Here is a 20,306-nt window from a genome sequence, read left to right as displayed (position 1 = left end):
CCGAGGAGTAGGGACGCCCGGTCCCGAGCCGGGGGACACCACTGTCACCGCGAGGCTGCTGCCCCCCAAAAGTGCCCAGTCGGCGAGGAGGGGGCAATGCCCGGGGCTGCTGCCGCCTGCTGAGCCGGCCGAGGTCTCGCTTGCCGACCACAGCACCCTGGTCCCGAGGAGCTGCCCCGTGCCCACCGCTCCCACCAGAGCCCTCAAGCAAAGCAGCCATCGGGGCAAGGCTGAAGGGGTTGGGGGGCACATCCTTCTGCCCTGACACCCCAACAGCGCTGCGGACCCTCCCCTGCCCTCGCCCCCCTGGGCCCTGGCAGCCCCCTGGCAGGGCTGCTCCCCCACGGTGCTTCCCAGCCTTGCCCCCCAGCCCCACTGGAGCGCGGCAGCCTGCCGGGCGCTGCCCCCCGCGCCTCCCGGGCATTGCCCCCTGGGTGCATCGCCCCGCGCCCCCCCGGGGACCCGCCGCCCACCGGCAGAGCCATGAAGCTGCAGGCGGTGATGGAGAACCTGCAGCGGCAGCAGCGTGCACGGCTGCAGCAGGCACTGGAAGCGCGGCAGCAGGAGCAGCAGCAGCAGCAGCGCTCCACGCCGCCCCCCGCGCAGCCCCCGCCAGCCCCGGGGCAGGCCCCCGCCAGCACCCCGGCCCGTGCCCGTGGCCAGGATCCAGCCCCGGCGCCCGCGGAGGAAGGAGCGGAGCCCGAGAGCGCGCACATGCAGCGGGCGCAGATGGCCGCCCTGGCCGCCATGCGGGCAGCGGCCGCTGGCCTCAGCCACTCATCCAGCCCGGGGCTGTCAGATGAGAGCCAGGCCTCCGAGGAGGAGGAGGAGGAGCGCGGCGAGGAGGAGGAGGAGGATGGCGGGTACCAGCAGGAGATGGGCTCCGAGGAGGAGGAGGATCTGTGAGTACACGCTGGCACAGACTGCAGCAGCTCTTACGGGCTCGGGGAAGGGGCAGGGACACAGTCTGTCCCTGGTATGGCTGGTTGGGGACGTGAGCTTCCCTCTGGGGCAGGGGAGGGCAGTGGGGGCTGCCGGGGGCTGCCTGCGCTGTGTTGGGCAGCGGGTTCCTGCATCTTGGGCCGGGAGGAAGGTTAGTGCCATCGGGACATCCTGGAGCAGGAGACACCGAGAGCAGCAGCTCGGCAGCCGTGATTCCTCGTGCCGAGCTGGCATGGGGTGACATTTCATCTCTGCCTGGGGAGCCACGTGGGGCTGTGACAGAGGATCTTGGTCTGGCTGTGAATTATGCAGGGCCCTCTCGGCCGCCTCCTCCCAGCCCGTGTCCTCTCCCGGGGGGGGACAGGCTGGCAGCCATCTGGCAGAGCCCCGCTCCCCACCGGAGCTGCTGCCTTGGGATGCCAGCGGCCGGTGGTGCCCCGTGGGGCTGCCACCCACCGACGGGGGTGCACCGGGTTCCTGGTGTGCTGGTCCCAGCCCCATGGCTGTGGGGTGCCCATGGGGCAGGGGAGGGGGATCGACTTTGGGGACCCAGCCCCCTGCCTGGCGTGGGACCAGCTCTCCTCTCCTCCCTGCTCTAGGAAGGGCAAGTGGGATGAAGACGACTTTGAAGAGGACCTGGGCGAAGAGGAGGAGGAAGAGGAAGAAGAGGAGGAGGAGGAAGAAGAGGAAGACTATGAGGAGGAAGAAGACATGGGAGAGGAAGGGCTCAGCTCAGCAGAGGCAGTTCGGGCGGGCGCGGGGTCCCTGCTGCTCCGCAAGCCCCCAGCCCCCCAGCATTACCGGGGTGAGCCCCAGCGGCTGCCAGGGGGGCAGGAGCGGCTCCCCTCCAGCCTGGGCCACGCGCAGCCCCCGCCGCCGGCACCCGACCACGGTGACTGGACCTACGAGGAGCAGTTCAAGCAAGTAGGTGCCCGCCGAGACCCGCGTGTTCCCCCGTGCCCGTCCCTCCCCTGCGTCCTCGAGCGCCGTGGTGCCGCCTCCGGCAGCGTTCTCCGACCGAGCTACCGTCATTGCTGCTGAGAAAATGTGGGATTTTTCTGGGGTTTTAGTGCTTGGGCTCAGCCGTGCTCCCTCCCCTGTGGCTTTGGTCAGTAGCTCTGGTGGGATCCTGTGTCCTGATTGGTACCGTGGCCTGGCCCCAGCGCTGGTGGCATTTGCCTTAGGGACCTGGGAGAATTCTTGCTGGAAATGATGGAAAAAGCTACTCCAAACTTGCAAATCCGAATGGACTCTTGGTTTTCCTCTTCTCTACCCTCCCCAAGCAATTTTCAGTGGGGACATGGCTTGCTCCCCATCACCACAGAGGTGATGCCCGGTGGGACTGCTCCTGCCCCATGGATGTTTGGGGACAAAGCTGCTGCCAAAATGCCACTGAAGAGCGAAACTGGGGTGAAATCACCCCGGCTGCCCCCTCCATCACCTTCCCCGCTCCAACTGAGACGGGCTGGCGGGAGGCAAGGCACGTTCCTGCTCTTTCCCCGGCGCAGGAGTTGGCTTGTGCCCCGGCTTTCGGGCTAATAGAAGGAAATGTGCTGCGAGCTGGGGCTCCCCGGGGGCTGCCCGGTGCCTTTGATGTGTGTGTTTAAATACATCTGAGTTTAGGGCTGGGGGAAGGGGCGGGAGCCAACAGCAGCAGATGGGACCCAGATGGAGCAGCCGGGGCACGGTGGCCTTTCGGGAGGGATGCGACGGCCCCTGCCCCTTCCCCAAAGGGAAGGGGCAGGGGCCGTCGCATCCCTCCCAAAAGGGGGAAGGGGCTGCCGGGGTCTGCCAGCACATCTGGATATGGGCAGCCTCACCACGGGGCTGGAGAGAGCCCGGAACGTGCAACCCCTCTACCTGCCACGCTCCTGCCCAGCTCACGGGGAAGGAGGGAACGCTCGTGCCCCGTGGTGCGTCCCTCGTGCTGCTGCACCCACGCCGCCTCCTCGTCTTGTGGGGTTTTTTTTGGGTTTTTTTTTTTTTGTTGTTGTTGTTTTGGTTTTTTTTTTCTCTTTTGTGCTTCCTGCTGTCGGGGAGCGAAGGGGCCGGAGACCTGATCTCGTATCTGTGAAAAGGCGCTTTTTCTTTTTTTTTTTTTCTCGATACCGCAGCCGTGATCTTCCTGTTTGTCACCGTGTCGGTGCCGTGCTGGACCCGTGCGCCAGCTCCCGGGGGGACCCAGCAATTGCTCCCAGCCCTCGGGATCCAATGGGAAAATTGGGGGATGGTGGTGTTGGCAGGATGTGCGCTGCCACAGTGGTCCGTGGATGTGCCGTGGACTGTGCCGTAACCTCCAATGAGTCCCCCACCACAGCGCTTGGGGACACCGGCGCATCCTCTGCCCCCTCCCCACCTTTGCCCCCCAGGCTGTGCCGGCAAAATAGACTGAACCACCCCCTCTACCTCCCTCCCTTTTGGCTTCCCAGCGGAAAGCTTCCTGGGGTCAGCAGGGAGATCCCAGCACGGCGGTTAATCGTGGAAACAGCCGGAGGGGGGAGGAAAGCAGCTGCCATGACTGCTCCGTGGGCGGAGGAGAGGAGGCGAAGCGCCGGGCCGGGAGAGGCTTTCCCCGGCACGTCAGCCCGCCAGCGCCGGCGCTTGGATTGTGGCCACTGGACCAGGGCCAGGGGGTTGCTCGGCGCTGGCCGGGAGCTCCTGCTGGCCACCCTCCAGCACGTGCCGAGCCGCCCCGCGCCCCGTTGCCGGCCCAGCTGGCGCGGCCGGGGAAGGAGCAGCAGGAATGTAAACAGCGAGTGCGGCGTGGGGATGCTGCACCCCTTCCCCGCTCCTTCGCCGGGGCCGAGGCACGAGAGGGGGGACCCTGGCGGCACCAGGGGGCTGCTGCTCCACGTCCGGGTCCCCCCGTGCGGGAGAGACGGCGGGGACGTGGTGCCGTGAGTGTGGCCAACACCGGTGCTGGGCCTCCCCAGTGGTGGGGAAACGGTGCTCGAGGAAGGGGCTGTTTCGGGGTTCCTCTTTTTTTGCAGACGAGCTCCTCGGTGCTGGGAGCCTCTGCTCTTTGGGGAGCTCGCAGCCTCTTGCGTGCATGGGCTGAGCGGCCTCCCCAGCACTTCCCGGGGCTGAAGCTGCGGCTGCGTGGGCTCGTCTGGGGGAGGCGGGTGGCTCTGATTTCTTTCTCAGTGTCTCTGAAGGGCCGGGGTCCCCCCAGGCAGCGCAGGGCTGGTGGTCTGCAGGGCTGGTGGTCCAGACCTGGCCCCTGATGTCTCCGGGTCTCTCCTGGGCTCCCTGCAGTTCGGGTCCAGCTCTGGGAGCGCTGGTGCACGGCCCAGCCCAGTGCTGGACCCCCGGTGTCCCTGTCCTGGCTCCCCCTTTGCTCCAGGACATGGTCCTCGCCGGCCACCACCACCATCCGGGTCCCCATGCCCATCTCCGCACCGAAACCTGGTGTGTGCTGGGGTCTGTCCCCGTCCTGCACCGCGGGACGTCACTGACCCATCTGGGACAGGTTCCGGCAAACCTGGGATGAACCGCGGGGGGCCAGGGAGAGAAGGAGGAGGAGGGGGCCGGGTTCAGGGGGGAGGAAGGGGAGGGCGTGAGGAAGAGTTATGGAGGTTATGGAGGTTAGGGAGCCGGCACGTGGCACCTCCCCGTCCCCGGGGACGGCTACCGCGCAGGCAGAGGTCAGCTCGGCGGCTGACCCAGGGCGCTGCCCGCGCCGGCAGCAGAACAAAGGAGCCCCCGGCGCAGCGGGGGGCTTGGAGGGCAGCGGCTGCCGAGGGCATGATGGCTCCTTGGGGGGGAAAGGGGCTTTTTTGGGGTGGGAGGAGGCTCCCCCTGGGGAACGGCCACCATGTCCTCCCATTCCGGCGGGCAGCGAGGGCTGGCTCGCTTTCCTTTTGATCTCACGCCTGTTGTGTCCCTGCCGGTGGCGATGGCACGGGGTCAGGGGGGTCTGGTGGGATGTCGACACATTGCCCCATGCTGCTGCCATGGCAGGCTGGGGCTGCGTTCACTCAGGTTGGGTTTGGGATTGTCTCTAACCTCACCCCAAAAGGCACACTGGTAGCCTGGGACGATGCCAACACGTCTGGGCTGCCACCCCCGAGCTGGGCTGGGCCATGGGGGGTCGGGGTGACCCATGGCACCCACTCCCCAGGGCACCGTGGCCGGGTGCTGGGGTTCCCCGGGGCTCCCACCGCGGGTGTTTGCCGTCAGGATGCTCGCGGGGGGAGCCGGGCTTTGCCGAGCTGCTGGAGCACGAGCGGCTCAGCCAAACCCTGCCAAAAATCCGGCGCTGCCGCGTGCCACCACAAACTGCTGCGTAATGCCTGGCTGGCGAGCTCCGGGGGAAAAACCTGCTTTGGTGGCTGCAGCCACCCCTGGCTGGTGAGGGGGGGCTCGGCTGTGCCCCACAGAGAACCCCCCTCCTGACCTTTCTGTTTCGTTACTGCTATTACTGTGCCCTACTAATAGTGGGAGCCCGAGCCCGGGGCGCGTCGCAGCCCACGGGGACGGAGTTTCCTGCCTCTGCCCCTTTGGGAGTTTCCTGTGCTCTCTGGGCACCTGCACCCCGTCACCCCAGCACTGCGTCCCTGGGGGGGGGCAGCTGGGGGGGTCCACTCCCTGTGCTCCCCCTGGCCACAGCAGCCACTGGACTCCTTCCGGGGTGCCCCGTTTGGGGGTCCTCCCACTTTGGGTTGCCCCATTTGGGGGTCCCCTTCCTTTGGGGTGCCCTGTTTGGGGCATCACAGGCTGATTTTTGACCCCCCCCATCTCTGCTGCGGTTCACGGGAAGCATTGGAGGCTATAAGAAGCCGCCGCGGTGCTGGGGGGAGGCTGCCCAGTGGTGGGGTGCTGGGGGGTGTGTGTGTTTCATTGCTTTGGGGGGTGGGAGATCTGCACCGCACCGATGGCACGTGGGGGGCGAAAACCTCAGCCCTTATCTCGCGCCGAGCAGCGCTCCCCCGAGATACGGCATTTCAAAGTGCAACGGTTGGGGGCGGGGGGGAGAATAAAAATTAAACCGAAAGCAACTCCGCAGCCTCGGCAGGCGCAGGCTGGGCTCGGGGGGAACAGCCTGGACCCCCGCCCTGCCCGCTCCCAGGCCTGGGGACTGGCCGGGGCTGTGCGTGTGGCGGCTCCCAGGAAGATGAAGCTGGGATTTTCCTGGTGGAATCGCGGGAGGGTCCGGAGGGGCTGAGGAAAAGCCCTTTTCTCCTCCGAAGCCGCAGGGCTTGGGGGTTTGTGCAGAACCCCTGGGCTCGGGTTAAGGTGTGGGGAATCCCCTCTGCCCCCCAGGGCAGCAGAACCCCCAGCACGGGGCCCGGAACCCCTTTCTCCCGTGGATTATATTTATTTAAAAAGCCCCAAGCTGGCCGGGGGAGCGGGGGCCCCGCGGCCTCTTAACGAGGGCGGGAGGGTCCATTTACTTTCTTTAAAATATTGATTAGAGCTTTATTGCATTAGCCAGCCGAGCGGATGAGCCGCCCCCGGGGAGGGCGAGGGGGCCCCTGCACAGGGAAAGGGGCACCCGAGCCTCGTCGCCCGGCCGGGGGCCGCCGTCCCCCCGCCCCGAAGGCGGTTTGGCTGCGGCGGGGGCTGCGGCGTGGCGGGGGGCACAGATAAAGGGCAGCGCCCTGGGGCCCCCGGCCGGGTGCTTCTGCACCGGGAGGAGGCGATTGCGGCATCTGGCCGGGCCGGTGGCAGATAACGGGGGCGAGGAGGGGACCGGAGTGGGATGGGGCGCGGGGGGCTGTGGGAGGTGGACCCCTCCCAGGAGAAGGGCTGTGTCCTCCACACCGTGCGCAGCCGTCACCCGTCTCACCCCGTGCCACCGTCCCACTCGCTGAAGGGTGTTCCTGGCTGGGGATCCAGCCCGGTAATCGGCTCACAGCGCTCAGGGAGCATTCCCGGAGGTGTAATCCCACCGGATCCCCGGCCGCGGGTCAGGGACTTCTTGGCGAGAGCGGCTTAGCCGCCGAGTGCCTCCCCCAGCCTGACGCCAGGCGCCCGTGCAGCCGGCTCAACCGCGGTGCTGGTCCCGGCACCGCGTGAAGAACCAACAAGACCCAGGTTAATTAACAAGGTGGGGGACAGGGAACATGTCCCTTCTGCCCCGGGCGCCCAACCAGCACCTTTGCTGGGCTGATTTTATTTGCTACTGGGTGGACTGTGCCCCCCCAGCACCCCTCAATTCAGGAGCCAGGCTGGGTCCCCCCAGCCTGGGCATCGCTGCTGGGGTCCCCCTGAGTGCCCCAGCCCCCCCAGAGCCCCGGCCCCCAGGGCTGATTCAAGGGCTACAGAGGAGGCGGCCACCTCCCAGCTCTGGCACAGCTGAACTAACAGGAATGAGGGTTTATTTAAAAGAAGGAGAAAAAAAAAAGAGCAGAGACGAGAGCAAGTCCTTTGTCAGCAAAGCAAACAGCCGCCCGACAGCAGAGCGGTTGGGCAAGGGCGCAGCGTTGCTCCATTGCCCTATTTCTGGCCCGAACCGCAGGAGAAATGGCAGTGGGTCCTGGGGCCCGGCCGGACGTGCTGCAATCGGGGGGCGGGTGGTGGTTTGGGGACAGGGGGAGGCCCCCGCTTTCCCCTGGGCACGTCCCTGACGCTGCACCTGCCTGCGCTGCCCGCTCTGCCTGCGTGGCCGCTCGCTGGCCCTGAGCCTGCCAGGGTGGCCCGATCGGGGACTCGGGGCACAGCTCCCTGACCCGCTCGCTGACCCTTCTAATCGGTCACTCCATCTGCCCCCAATGGGGTCCCTGCTCCGGATGGAGCTGGTGATAACCCACCCTGCACCAGGGCTGCTCGGGGACAGGGCTCTCCACCCTGGGCAGGGGCAGACGCCCCAGTCCCCACATGTACCGCAGGGAGGGGGTGGCCCCGTCAAAAGGGAAAAGGTGGCCCTTCGGGAAGGGGCTTCCCTGTCTCCTTGAGCAGCCAGCTCAGGTGTCTTGCCCTGGTGCAGATGGCAGCCAGGAGCACCAACCTGGGTGCCGGCCCTAAATCCCTTTGGCGAAGGGCTCCTGCCTCAGTTTCCCCACCTGCCTGCAGCCACCGTGGAGCCCCTGGCTCAGGCAGCAGCTTCTGGTTTCAGAGACCCAAACACCTGCAACGTGGCAGCGGGTGCTGCCGCCTGCAGTGGGACAAGGTCGGGCAGCATCGCTCCGGTGCTGCGTCAGTGCCGGCGGCGCGAGGAAGCAGCGAGGTTTCGGCGCTGGCGGAGCAGCTCGGCGGTGATGGTTCCAGGGCTGACGGCCCGCAGCTGGCTGCCTGTCAAAGCCATCTGCGGCTCTTGGACCTCTTCCAGCTCCCGCGGGCAGGGACAGGGCACACGGGGCCGGCGGGACCCCCCCCGGGGACCCCCACCGCGGTGTGACCGCAGCGGGGTGGGCAGAGCGGGCGTCCTGTGGAGGTGCGGGACCTCGCATTTCAGGAACAGATTTGCAATTAGCCAAATCCCCGGGCGGGCGGTGGAAGCCCCGGGTGACTCATCTGCTCTGGCTTACAGCGATCCCCTTTCTAAGACGATCATTTACATATGGTGGAATTTAAACCCCAGCTCGGCTGCGAGGGCTAACGCGGCCACCGCTCCTGCCCGTGCGGCTGCCCCCGCACCTGGGTCGGGTCCTCGCCAGGGGGGTCTCGACCTGCCGGCCCTCCTGGGGGTCACCCCGGGGAGGGCTGGGGGCACATGGGGAGGGACAGCCTGAGGTGGGGGCTCGCCGGGCGCCCCAAGGTTTTGCACTGCTCTTTCCTTGGGAAAAGCTTTGCTGCTCCGGCCGTGGTTTGCCGGGGTCCGTGCAGGGAGCTGCGCCAGCAGTGTGCAAGCCAGGCCCTGGGTGTTGCTCCCCGGGACGAGCTTTCCCAACACTGCCTGACTCCACTGAATTAATATTTGCACAAGGTCCGGTGCGATAGCGAGCTTGTGTCAAGGGCATGCACCGGCACGCAGGCAGCGAGGGCCAGGGCAGCCACCATGCCGCTGCTGGGCTGGCTCCCACCCACCCGCTCTCGGCTTGGCGGGGGGCACCGGCTCCCCTGTCCCCCACTGTTAGGCGGTGACCCCTCGGCAGCCCATGCCACGCATTGTTTTTTATTTTCTCCAGAGCCCAGTGTGCTGCCCCCTGGCCGGTCCCTCTGAAACCGGGGCTGGAAACACCGTCACAGCAGGATTCGCTTCCTCCTCTGCGGGAAGGGGAAAAACAGCAGCAGCGCAGCCATCCCGGGGGCCGGCATCGCTCTGGACCCTGCGCTGCCGCACTGGGGCGGCTCCGGCACACGGACCTGGATCCATACGGAGTGTCTGGGCAGCGGCGGCCCCGCAGCGTGGCGGGGAGGGCGGCCGGCGGCGCACGGACAATGGGGGGTCAGGGAGGTTAAACGGTGACTAATTCGCCCATTCAAGGTCCCCCTCTGCGGTGCGGTGACACCCGCCGTGTCGGTGCTGACACTGGCCCACATCCCCCCGGGTTGCCCCTATGCCTGCTCCCACCAGCCCGGCCAGGGAGGTGACAGGGCCGGGCACGGGGACCGTGTGGGACCCCCATCTGCTGGGGGGGCTCGGTTTGGGACGGGACGCTGCCTGCGGTGTTGTGGGCTCCTGCTCATCCCTGTCCCCACATGTGGTGGGGTGAGGACCATGGCCAGGATGTTGCCGCAGCATCACTCGGGGGGTTTGCAGGTGTTGGGGCGAGGCTGGGTGGTCTCGGGGCCCCCAGCCCTTTGGGGCGATGGCTGGGGATCACTGGGCTCATCCCTGAGCTGCAGGAGCCCCCATAGACCTGCCGCCCGCCGGGTCCCCGGTCTGAGGAGGGGGCACCGTCGGGGAGAGGCACCTGCGTCGGGGCCGAATGGCAGAGGGGACAATGCTGGGAACCAGCAGGAACAATAGTGCCGACGGGAAGCTCCCTGGCCCCCTCCCCGGCTGCCCCCGCGGAAGCGGCCCCCCGCCCCGGGCAGCCCCAGCCGCAGGAATCCCGCCGGGCCGGTCAGTGGACTCGGTTGCCGGCGGCAGGAGCCGGCCCCGTCCCGTCCCGCAAGGCTCCCGGCAGCAGCATGCCGGCCTCGGAGCTGGGGAGCATGGTGGTGGGGGGCCGCTTCGGGGGGGTTTTGGGGAGGGGGTGCATGCCCCTGCCCCCCCCGGCACCCCTTCCCAAGGAGGAGCTGTGCTCTGGGGGGACTCGCAGGGGATTAGGGTTGGGGACAGCGAGAGGTGACCCGTCCCTAAGCCGAGCGCTTTATCTGCAGCGGGATCTGTGCCGGGGCCGGACTCTCCCTTTGCCCTTCGCTGGGAGGGATCGGCCCCCGCAAACTCGATACCCCCCCCCGGGGGCCCCTGCCAGCACTGCCCCCCCCCTGCTCCCCTGCCCAGGGAAGGGGCTGCGCAGCCTCGGCACCCCCGCCCTGACTCAGCCACCACCTTACGGGAAAACACCAGCACCACCCGAAACGCTTCATTTCGGGGCTCCTCACCAGCCCTTCACTCTAGTTTTTACGAATTACTTTCTTTTTCTGAAGAAGTGTCCCCACCGGCCCCGGCAGCGGATCCTGGCGTGCCATGGGCATGGGGCGTGTGCTTCGGCGTGCTGGGGGGGGGGCTGTGTGCGCCGGCCGGGAGCAGGACAGGAAACACCGCCCGCATGTTTATTCTTCGTTAAATAACTCGTTAGCGTGCGCGGTCTCTCCCGTCGCCCCTTGGCTGTCAGCGGGACAAAGGGACGTGTCCCCAGGGGCGCTCGGAGGAAGGAAGGAAGAAAAGAAAGAGAGAGAGAAGGAGCCCCCCCCACCATCACACTGCCCGGGCTGGAATCCATCGGGGAAGACGTTGTCCCTGCTACCTGCCACGGGCACCTCTCCGGGGTGGGCTCTCCCCTGTGCCTGCCTTTGTTATATTTTTTCCTTAAATACAGAAATTCAGGCCCCCACGAGGCGGTCGGCCCCACTGGAGGAGTCCCCAGCCCCCCCGTCCCTGCTGCCGTGGCCCTTGGGGGGGTCTCTTCCCCCCCCGGCTCACGGCGTGCACGTCCCAAACCGGTTTGGAAGAAGAGGGAGGAAAGCCGGGAGTGTCGAGACTTCCTGGCGATGGAAAAAAACTTGAAAATTATTCCCCGAGGCCTGAAAACCCGGAACTGAGCTGGGGGGCGGCATAACTGGGACCCGTGACGCTGGCTCAGGACACGGGGACACGGGCTCCTCTGCAGCCCCAGCCCCACATACCCCTGCTCGCTGGTTGGGGGTCCCTGGTGGGGCGGGCGCAGGGGGTCCTGCCGATGGGGAGACTTGCCCGGCTCCGGCAGGAGCCCCGGCATTGCCAGGACTGCACTCCTGGAGCCTCATTAAATGGCGCTTCCCCTCCCTGCTTTAATTGCCCTCCTTGCCCACAGCTTGAGGGGGGAGCGGTGGGCTGCTGGGGGTGTTATCTCAGTCCCTCCGGCGGACCCCCGGCACGCACCGCTCCCGTGCCGAGGGCTCTCTGCTGCATTCCTGGCATTGCCGAGGGGCCGCCTCCCTCCCCGCCAGCCCTTTGAAAACCAAGGGGTTGGGATTTTCCCGTAATCTGGTTTGAAACATTAATCCAGTCATCCACACCAAACGCCGGGCCGGCATCCTGCCGGGGCGCTGGGCCGCGGGGTCAGTGCCGCCCGCCCGCCGCCTCCCTAATTCCTCCTCCACTTAATTATATATCTGCTGGCAACAGCCATCTGGCACCTCGTCCTCAGCCGGCCGCAAGGACGGGGGGCCGGGGCCGGTGGGGTGGGTCGGGCACCGCGGCACAGAGCCGGCCGTGCCGGGGGTGCCGGGGCAGGCAGCCGTGCCGGGCGTTCGCTCTGTGCTGGGCGAGCAGTGGGTGCACGGGGCCAGATCCCTGGTATGGGGGGCTCCCGGGGGTGTCCCCTGTCCTCCTGTCCCGGCCGGGGTCGGCTGTGCCGTGGCAGCCCTTGGCACCGTGCTCTGGCCGTGGGGACCCGTCGGTGGGGCGGCATGGCCGGGTGGGCTCCCCAGGGTAAGAGGATATTCTCGGGGCAGCTGCGTTGGAGATTAAGTCGTTTCCACCTCCCTGCGGCCTCCCTAATTACGAAATGTAAATCTATTGAGTCAGCAGCGGCAGGGCGGCCTCTCCCCGCGGCGCGCTGCCCGCCGGCCGGCGTTACCTTTGCACCGAGCCTCACTGCCTCTGCCCGCGCTTCCCCAGCCGGGAACCACGCGCTGTGCCGGGCAGAAGCCGTGCCGGAGCGGGGCAGGGCATCAGCACCGGCCGGGGATCGGCACCTGCCGATTTCGGTGCGGTGGTGCCAGCGGCAGCCGGCCCCTGCCCAGCCGGGCTGCGTGCTCGGTTTCGCACGCTACTGAAACGAGAACATGTTTCTGTTCCTCAATTTTTATTTTGAGACCCGATATCTAAAATTTCCTATGAAGCCCACGCTGCGTTTCGGGGTGTGGGGGTGCATGGCTCCTCTGCCACGTCCTCGCCAGCGAGGTGTCCCGGCACACGCGGGATGCCGTCAATGCAAGGAAATCCTGCCAGGGGCTGCTGGAAGTCACTTGTGTCTGCCCCTTCCCACGTCTCTGCCTGTGCCCGGGGGGCGAGGGGGGACGGGGCAGCTCGGCAGATGCCGTGGTGCGGGCAGGGCACGTCCCTGCCCACGATGGGGCACGTCCTGGCCTCATGGCACTGCTGGCCCAGCTCCCCGGCAAGCTGCCCTCACACCGGGGTGGTCCAGGGGCTCCTGGGGGTGCAGCCGGGAAAACGCCTGGCACAGGGGACCCCTGGCCCGGCCGAGCCCCTCTCCCCGCTCCGGGCTGGCGGTGGCCGGCGGGCAGCAGCCAAGCTGTCGAAATCTCGCCGGTAACCACAAGCGGCATCTTGCGAAACGTCCTTTGCCCGGCAGCCACGGCTGGGTGTGCCGGCAGGGCCTGGAGGGCGCCGGGCGGGCACGGGGCTCCCTCCGCTCCCCGGCCCCGCTGACCCCCCGTGGCTTCCTCCCGGCTGGGGGGAGAGTGGCCATGGCCAGTGGAGTTTGGCCTGGGACCGGCGGAGCTGGTGGGCGCATGGAAGGACGGCACACGGGGCAGCCGCTCGCCCGCGGCCACTAATCCCCGGGCCCGGCCAGCGCACGCTTTCCTCAGCTGACGGTTAATTTTCTTTCATCCTCTTAAACGTGTCCCTTCCCCTCGGGACTGAGCCCGGGGGGGCCCCACGGCCGGGGGGGGTCGTCACGGTGGTAAATGAACGGGCGCGTTGGCCCCTTCCCAAAGGCAGCCGCCGCTCCCGCTGCAGCCGGGGGAGAGCGGCTTTATTTAAGAGCTGGCTTTATAAAAATTGAATGAACTGATGTTTTCATAAACGGCTGATCGATTGTTAGAGCTCTGGGGGTTAATAGCCTCCTCGTGACCCCCCTTGCGCTATGATGGCTCCACGTTTGGTGCCGGCTGGTCATGCCCGTGCCCTGCCACGATTTGGGACCCCGGGGACGGTGTGGGTGCCAAGGCCAACGCCTCTGTGGCTCCCCCCGGGGACGGGCGAGACCCTGCCAGCGCTGGAGCATGGCCCCTTGCTGCCAGCACTTGCGGTTTGTCACATTTCCCTTCCTCCCGAGGAGGAGGGAGATGGTTTTCCAGCCCCCCCCCACTGCGCCGTGGCACTTCTCCCTCCTCGGATTTGTGTTTTTATCACTGGCCGCTCTTCTGCCTGATGCATGGACCTGCCACGGTGCTGGGGGTCTCCACGGTGCTGGGGGTCCCCATGATGCTGGGGGTCCTCACGATGCCTGGACTCAGCATCTCTGCCGCAGTGCCGGTGCTGCAGCCCCTGTCCAGGCTGTGCGGGCAGGGCCGTCACCCTATTACCGGGGTTACCGGGGCTCAGGGTGAACCGTGGGGGGCAGTGGGTGATGGAGCCGTGGGCAGGGGGCTCAGGGCCCTGCAGGATCGTGCCGTGGCACTGGGGAAGCCCAGTCTCTGCGTGCGGCTTTTCCGAGCCGCGGGAGGAAACGGGGGAGGCTGGATTGGCACCAGCCCAACGTCCCTCACCCGCTCGGGAGCAGCCCGCGTGGCTCAGCCCCAAAAACCGCGGCGGTGCTCGCTGTGCCGCGTCCCAGCCCTGCCCTGACGGGGGGCACCACTCTGCTCCCACCCCCCCGTGGTCCCTCTGGGCTCCCCCTGTGCACTGGAGCCCTCGCTGGGGCGCTGGGCTGGGAGAGGGGCTTCGAGGGGCCTGGCCGGTGTGGACGGTGGCTCCTGCCCCTTCCCCGGGGGGTTTGCGGGGGCCGGGCGAGGTTTCCAGGGGAACTGGGGGTTTATGGCTTTCCTGCAGGGCCCTGCCCCTCTTATCGTCACGGCCCCATTGATCCCTTTGATCGGCGCCGGCGGGCGAGAAGTTCAGTCCCACGGGATCCGGATCCTCCTGGGGGGAGGAGGGGGCTCACAGCCAGGATGACGGCAGCCCCTCATTCCCTGTGCCATGCCGGGCATACCCGCGGGATGTGGAGCGTAGCGGTGACCCGGTTAACGTGCCGATCGGCCGTGGCGCGGTTGGCGGCCCCGCCGTCGTGCCTGCCGAGTTACATGGTGGTATTTATAGCCCCTTCCCAGCCGCCACGGCCCCGCTGGCAGTTGTTCAAAGTTGTCATTGAGAAAAGCGGGTGCCGCTCGGCACCGAGGGGATGGAGACGGCGGGGATGGGGCGAGGGCTGCGGCGTCCATCCCCGCGGCATCCGGGCAGCGCCTGCCCCCACAGCCCCTGCTCTGACACCCCTTCCTGTGTGTGGGGGGTGGGATTATCCACCAGCCTCCAGGCAGAAACTGCGCTGGGCCGGGGCTGTCGGCGGCGGGGAGAGGCAGAGCCGGCGTGGCGTGCCTGCCTGCGTTCCGGGGCGCTCCGGCCAGCAGATCCTGCTGCCATAAATCAGGCAGGAATGTGTCGGGCGCGGGGTGGGGTCCCGACAAAAGCTGCCCCGGCAGAACCGGGTGCTGGCGGCGCGGCCGTGCCAGAAGCCTGGCCCTGGCTCAGAAAGCCATGTGCCGGCTGCGTAGTGTGGCGCAGTTCGACCTGCTGGGTTTGCTGTGGCAACCATGCCTCGGGCACCGCAGCAGCCTGGGGGGGAGATGCTCTGCCCCCCGGCCACTGCCCGATGGGCATGGAGCCTCGCCGGGGCAGCCCACGCTCGGTGCCGGCCTCGCCAGGCAGCGGGGAGCAGGCTCTGCCGGGCAGCACGGCAGCTGGTGGCCAGGAGGGTGTCCTGCGTCCGGGTCCAGCTCAGCACCCTCCTCGCCATGTCACAGCCCAGGTGTGCCAGTGTACCCCCAGGGACCCCCTCTGAGCAGAACCGCGGCAGGCACGAGCTCACACAGTGGCAAATGAGCTTGTGCCATGGCAAAGGAGCTCACACCATGGCACACAAGCTGGCACCGTGGCACAGGAGCTCCTTCCATGGCACACAAGCTCACACCTTGGCACATGAGCTGGCACTGTGGCACAGGAGCTCGCCGGCCCCCGGCGTTGGCTCCCTCCGGCTCTGCAGGTGCGGAGATGGATCACACCGAAGCCTCGCTCTGCTCAGTGCGTGGTGGATGCTAAAAATAACTGGGATCAGCATTCCCGGGAGGAGCCGGGGGCCGGTTGCGGCGCTGGCAGCGTGGGAGCCGCTTTGGCCCGCGGGCCAGGCGTGGGGCAGCGCTGCCATTGCGGCACCGGCACTCGGGGCCGGGAGGGGATGGCACCGCCACGCCGGGGATCCACAGGTCGGCCCCCAGCCACGGGGACCCCCAGGACTCCCTGGCCCTTGCAGGGACCCCCCTGAGACGAAGGGCGAGCTGGTGGGCTCAGGCCGGTGGGCACAAGCCCTGGGGATGCTGCTTTGGGGGAATCGGGGCTCTCCGGGTGTGGGGAGTGATGGGGGGGGCACAGGTATGGGGTTTTTCTGAGCTTTCTTCTCCTCTCCTTGCACAGCTGTACGAGCTGGACGGCGACCCCAGGAGGAAAGAGTTCCTGGACGACCTCTTCAGCTTCATGCAGAAGCGAGGTGAGCCCCCCCCACCGTGTGCCCACCCTGCTTCCCCTTCCTCCCCCCGCCCCGCACCCTCCTGGGGGTCTGGGGGCTCATTTCATCGCCCCTCGTTACAGCCCCGAGGTCACCGCTGCGGCCGGGCCCATGGTTAATTTTTAACCTCTTTGCGCAGCAGGGTCAAACCTGCTGGGCTGGATCCGGCGCCTGTGGCCCCCCCTCGCCCGGCCCATGGTGGCCGGGACCCACAGCCCCTTCCCTGCGGGCTCCTGCCCCTCCTGGCCGTGTCCCCCCGGATTATTGCAGAGGGTGAAGCCCCCCCCAGCCCTCCTGCTCTGCCCGGGCTAGCAGGGGGTGGGCGCCGGGGGGGGTGGCAAGGGCTGAAATGGAAGCGTTTGCTCAGGGGAGGGTCTGGTTGCTGCGTGGAAAACAGGGCTGGAAACGCTGACGCATGGCTGCCCGCAGCCTTTTGTCAGGCGGGCGCTGGGGGAAGCACGTGTGTGAGCGCGGGGGGGCCGGCACTGCCGACGGGTGTCCCCCCCAGAGCCCGCCGGTGCCGGGAGGGCAGAGACCCCCGGGAGGGAGAGGAGGCTGCAGCCCCGTCCCCATCACGACGGGGTGACCACCCCCGTGCACATTTGGCCCCCGGCTCGGCGGGACCCTCATGGCCGGGAAGCGCTGCCGCCGCCGTTATAAATAACTCCTGTTGCCGGGTGCCACCGGCCCCGGCCTGAGAAACCGCGCTCGGCCCCGTTTCGGGGACTGCGGCCGAAAACTGCGAGTTTCTGTTTCCTTTGTGCGTGGGGACGGTGCTCCGGGGGGGGGGGGGAATGGCAGCAAGGGGGAGTCCCCAGGGGGAAAGAAGGGGACGGTGGAAGGGAAGGGAGGAGCAGGAAGCAGGACCCCCCTGGATCCTGCGCTGCCTCGCAGGGGGGTCTCACCAGCTTCCCCCCCCCGTCTTTGCCTGGGGACAAGAAGCAGCAGCCACGACCCGCTCTCTCCTCCCCCCGCTCCCCAGGGACCCCCGTCAACCGGATCCCCATCATGGCCAAGCAGGTGCTGGACCTGTACATGCTGTACACGCTGGTGACGGAGAAGGGGGGCCTGGTGGAGGTGATCAACAAGAAGCTGTGGCGGGAGATCACCAAGGGGCTGAACCTGCCCACCTCCATCACCAGCGCTGCCTTCACCCTGCGCACCCAGTGAGCAGCAGGGGCTCGGTGTGGGGCAGGGGGGCTCGGGGGGCAGATCCGGCAATGGGGGATGCCGGGGGGGACCCTGGTCCCGGGAAGGTGGAGAGGGACGGGGTGGTATGGAAGGAGGGGGCGGCACACGGGCAAGGGGTGCCCGGCCGCCACGTCACCGTCCCCATCCCCTTCTGCCGGCAGGTACATGAAGTACCTCTACCCCTACGAATGTGAGAAGCGAGGGCTGAGCAACCCCAACGAGCTGCAGGCGGCCATCGACAGCAACCGGCGGGAGGGACGCCGGCAGGGCTTCGGCAGCTCCCTCTTCACCTACTCGCCAGGCGGCACCCATGGCCTCCTCTCCTCCCCAAAGCTGCCGGTGCCGGCGCTGGGCCTCGCCTCCGCCACCAACGGCGGCTCCATCGCTCCCGTCCAGAAGATTAAGAAAGGTAATGGCTGCCACGGGGTCCTGGCCATGGGCTGTGCCCCCTCCCGGCACCGGGGATGCGGAGCTGGGGGGGTCACACTCCTGTCCCCTCCCTGGGCTCTCGGCACCAGGGCTGGTTTTGGGGACCCCTGACTCTGGTCACCTGGCTCTGGCCCTTGGAGGAGCAGGAGGTGCCGGGCAGCCCCCAGTGCGGCCGCGAGGCGTGGAGGGGCTGGGGACACCCCGGGGTGGTGGCACCCATTTGTCCCTGTGCCCCGTGTCCCTGACCACCTGCTCTGCCCTGCAGAGGAGGACTCCCCCATCCCCATTTCCATGCCCAGCCGGCTCCCCGTCTCGCTGGCCGGCCACCCCGTGGTGGCGGCCCAGGCTGCCGCAGTGCAGGTGGCGGCGGCCGCCCAGGCCGCGGCGCTGGAGCAGCTGCGGGAGAAGCTGGAGTCGGGGGAGCCGCCGGAGAAGAAGATGGCGCTGGTGACGGACGAGCAGCAGCGGCTGATGCAGCGGGCGCTGCAGCAGAACCTCCTGGCCATGACGGCCCAGCTGCCCATGAGCATCCGCATCAACAGCCAGGGCACCCGCTCGCCAGGTCAGTGCCGGCCCCGGCCCCCCGCCCTGGCAGAGCCGCCGCCGCGGCCCCCGGTCCCGGCGCGTAACCCATCTCTCCCCCGGCAGAGAACCGCCAGGACTCAGCCACCGGCCTGAGCAGCAACGGCACCAACAGCATCAGCATGTCGGTTGAGATCAACGGTATCGTCTACACAGGTGAGGGACGGGCACCGCCGGCAGCGGCTCCATTTCGGGGTGCGTGCAGGCAGCGCTGGCACAGCCATGCCACCCCCCCTGGCTCAGCCCCCCACCCCGCTCTCTCCCCAGGTGTGCTGTTCGCCCAGACCCCCGGCCCTTCCTCCTCCTCTTCCTCCTCCTCCTCCTCGCTTCCCTCCTCTGCCTACACCAAAGGCAACGGTGGCAGCGGCGGCAGCCGGAGCAGCGGCGGTGGCGGCGGTGTGGGGAGCAGCGGCAGCGTCCCCCCCACGGCACCGGCTGGGCTGGCCGTGCCCCCCACCTCTACCTCCAACAACACTTCGCCTTAACGCCCCCGGCCTCCCAGCCCCTGCCCAGCGCCGGCAGCACCTCACCTGGCAGCGGTTGTGGCACGGGGCTGGGGTCTCACCGGCGTCCCGCCAGGGTCCTGCCGGGCTCTGGCCGGGGTCTCACCAGTGTCTCAGGGGGGTCCCACCAGGATCTGGCTGGGCTCTAGCCAGGATCTCACCAGGATCAAACCAGGGTCCCACCAGAGTCCCACCAGAGTCCTGCTGGGCTCTGGCTGGAATCTGGCTGGGGTCTCACCAGAGTCTCAGGGGGGTCCCACCAGGGTCCCACCAGGATCTCACCGGGGTCTCACCAGGGTCCCACCGGGCTCTGCCCTTGTTCTTGTGTTGTTGGATTTTCCTTTCAAGGCAGAAAAGCTTTAGCCCGGGGGTTTTGCCGGAGCCACCGGCCGTCCCGCTGCGCCGCGCCGGTCCGGGACCGTTTACCTCACTCACATCACACTTTGCACTGTACATTTATTATTATTATTATTTTTTTTTTTTTTAACTCGTGTTACCTCCAGACAGACGCACGGACGCCTGCCGACGCGAGCTTTAGCGAAACCCCCCGGCACTCTCTAAAGGAAAAAAAAGAAAAAAAGAAAAAAAAAAGAGATAAAAAAAAAAAAGAGTAATTGGAAATCGGGAGATATTCTATTCATTTAGATCCTTTCCCCCACCCCACCCCCTTTATTTTGAGAACTTACACTCATTCTATGGGATTTTAAGAGGTTGTTGTTTGATTGTTTTGTTGTAAATAGCTTCTATTTTATTCTCTAAAAAAAAAAAAAAAAAAAAAGAAGAAAAGAATCGAACTTTAACATGCAAATGATATATATTAGCGTTCATCAGGGAAACGGGAGCTTGGGAACCTCCTTTCTCCAGCAAATCTTTATTTTTATTCCCCCCCCACCCCCTTCATAATACTACTGTGCAAAGCCAATTTGGGGCCTATTTTCCTCCAAAAATAAGCAGCTTGGTGAGAGCAGGATGGGGGGGGGGGGATGGTTTTGGGGTGGGGGTCCTAGAGGAGACTGGCATAAAAAATCCAATTTAATGATGGGATGGGGATACTTGGGGGGGGGGGGCTGCGGGATGCTCTGGGGGGTCCCGAAGGACCGCATCCTTCGGGACCCCCCCGGAGCATCCCGCAGCCCCCCAGGATTTATTTTAATCTCTCCACGTTTCAGGGTTTGGGGTTGGGTTTTTTTTGGCAATTTTTTAGACTTTTGTTTTTTTTAGCTCGCCCCCCCCATTCCGAAACATTCGCCCACATCTGCGTGAGACACAATCGCGACCCGATACCGAAACCCACCCCCCCTCACCCCCCCCTTATAACTCGGTATCTCAATTCCTCAGGTTTCGACCTCGAACACAGGGTTGGTTTTTTTCTTCCCCCCCCCCCTTCTTCCCCAGCTGCCTGGGGGGGGCCACCCCTCTTTTTATGTTTTTTTTTTTTTTGCTTGGGGAAGCAGCAATCTCAGGGGATTTGGGGTTTTTCCAGCCTTTTTTTTGTTTTTTGGTTTTTTTTCAGCCTTTTTCCATGCCCCCCCCCTTCTCCAGAGCTGGAAATGCCCCTTGGTGGCTCCGTGGACCCCCATCCCTTGTGGGGGGTGGGGGTCCAGGGGGCCCTCCATCCGGCTCCTGCTGCTGTTGGGATCCAGCCCAGTTCCCCTGG

At 66.6% G+C, this 20,306-nt stretch overlaps 1 protein-coding gene across 1 annotated transcript; it reads left to right on the top strand.

The window, feature by feature from the left end:
* The first annotated feature begins 483 nt into the window (after nucleotides 1–483).
* Nucleotides 484–19,210, top strand: ARID3A (AT-rich interaction domain 3A). Its single transcript, XM_074163776.1, has 8 exons — nucleotides 484–902; nucleotides 1,542–1,866; nucleotides 15,854–15,926; nucleotides 16,927–17,110; nucleotides 17,297–17,544; nucleotides 17,830–18,117; nucleotides 18,213–18,302; nucleotides 18,414–19,210. The coding sequence occupies exons 1-8, from the start codon at nucleotides 484–486 to the stop codon at nucleotides 18,629–18,631; spliced, it is 1,845 nt and encodes a 614-aa protein (XP_074019877.1). The 3' UTR covers nucleotides 18,632–19,210.
* The last annotated feature ends 1,096 nt before the right edge of the window (nucleotides 19,211–20,306 follow it).

This window comes from Numenius arquata, chromosome 25, assembly GCF_964106895.1.
Source record: "Numenius arquata chromosome 25, bNumArq3.hap1.1, whole genome shotgun sequence".
Lineage (NCBI taxonomy): Eukaryota > Metazoa > Chordata > Aves > Charadriiformes > Scolopacidae > Numenius > Numenius arquata.
The sequence above is the reverse complement of the archived record's forward strand: the minus strand, read 5'-3'. Positions and strand labels throughout refer to the sequence as shown.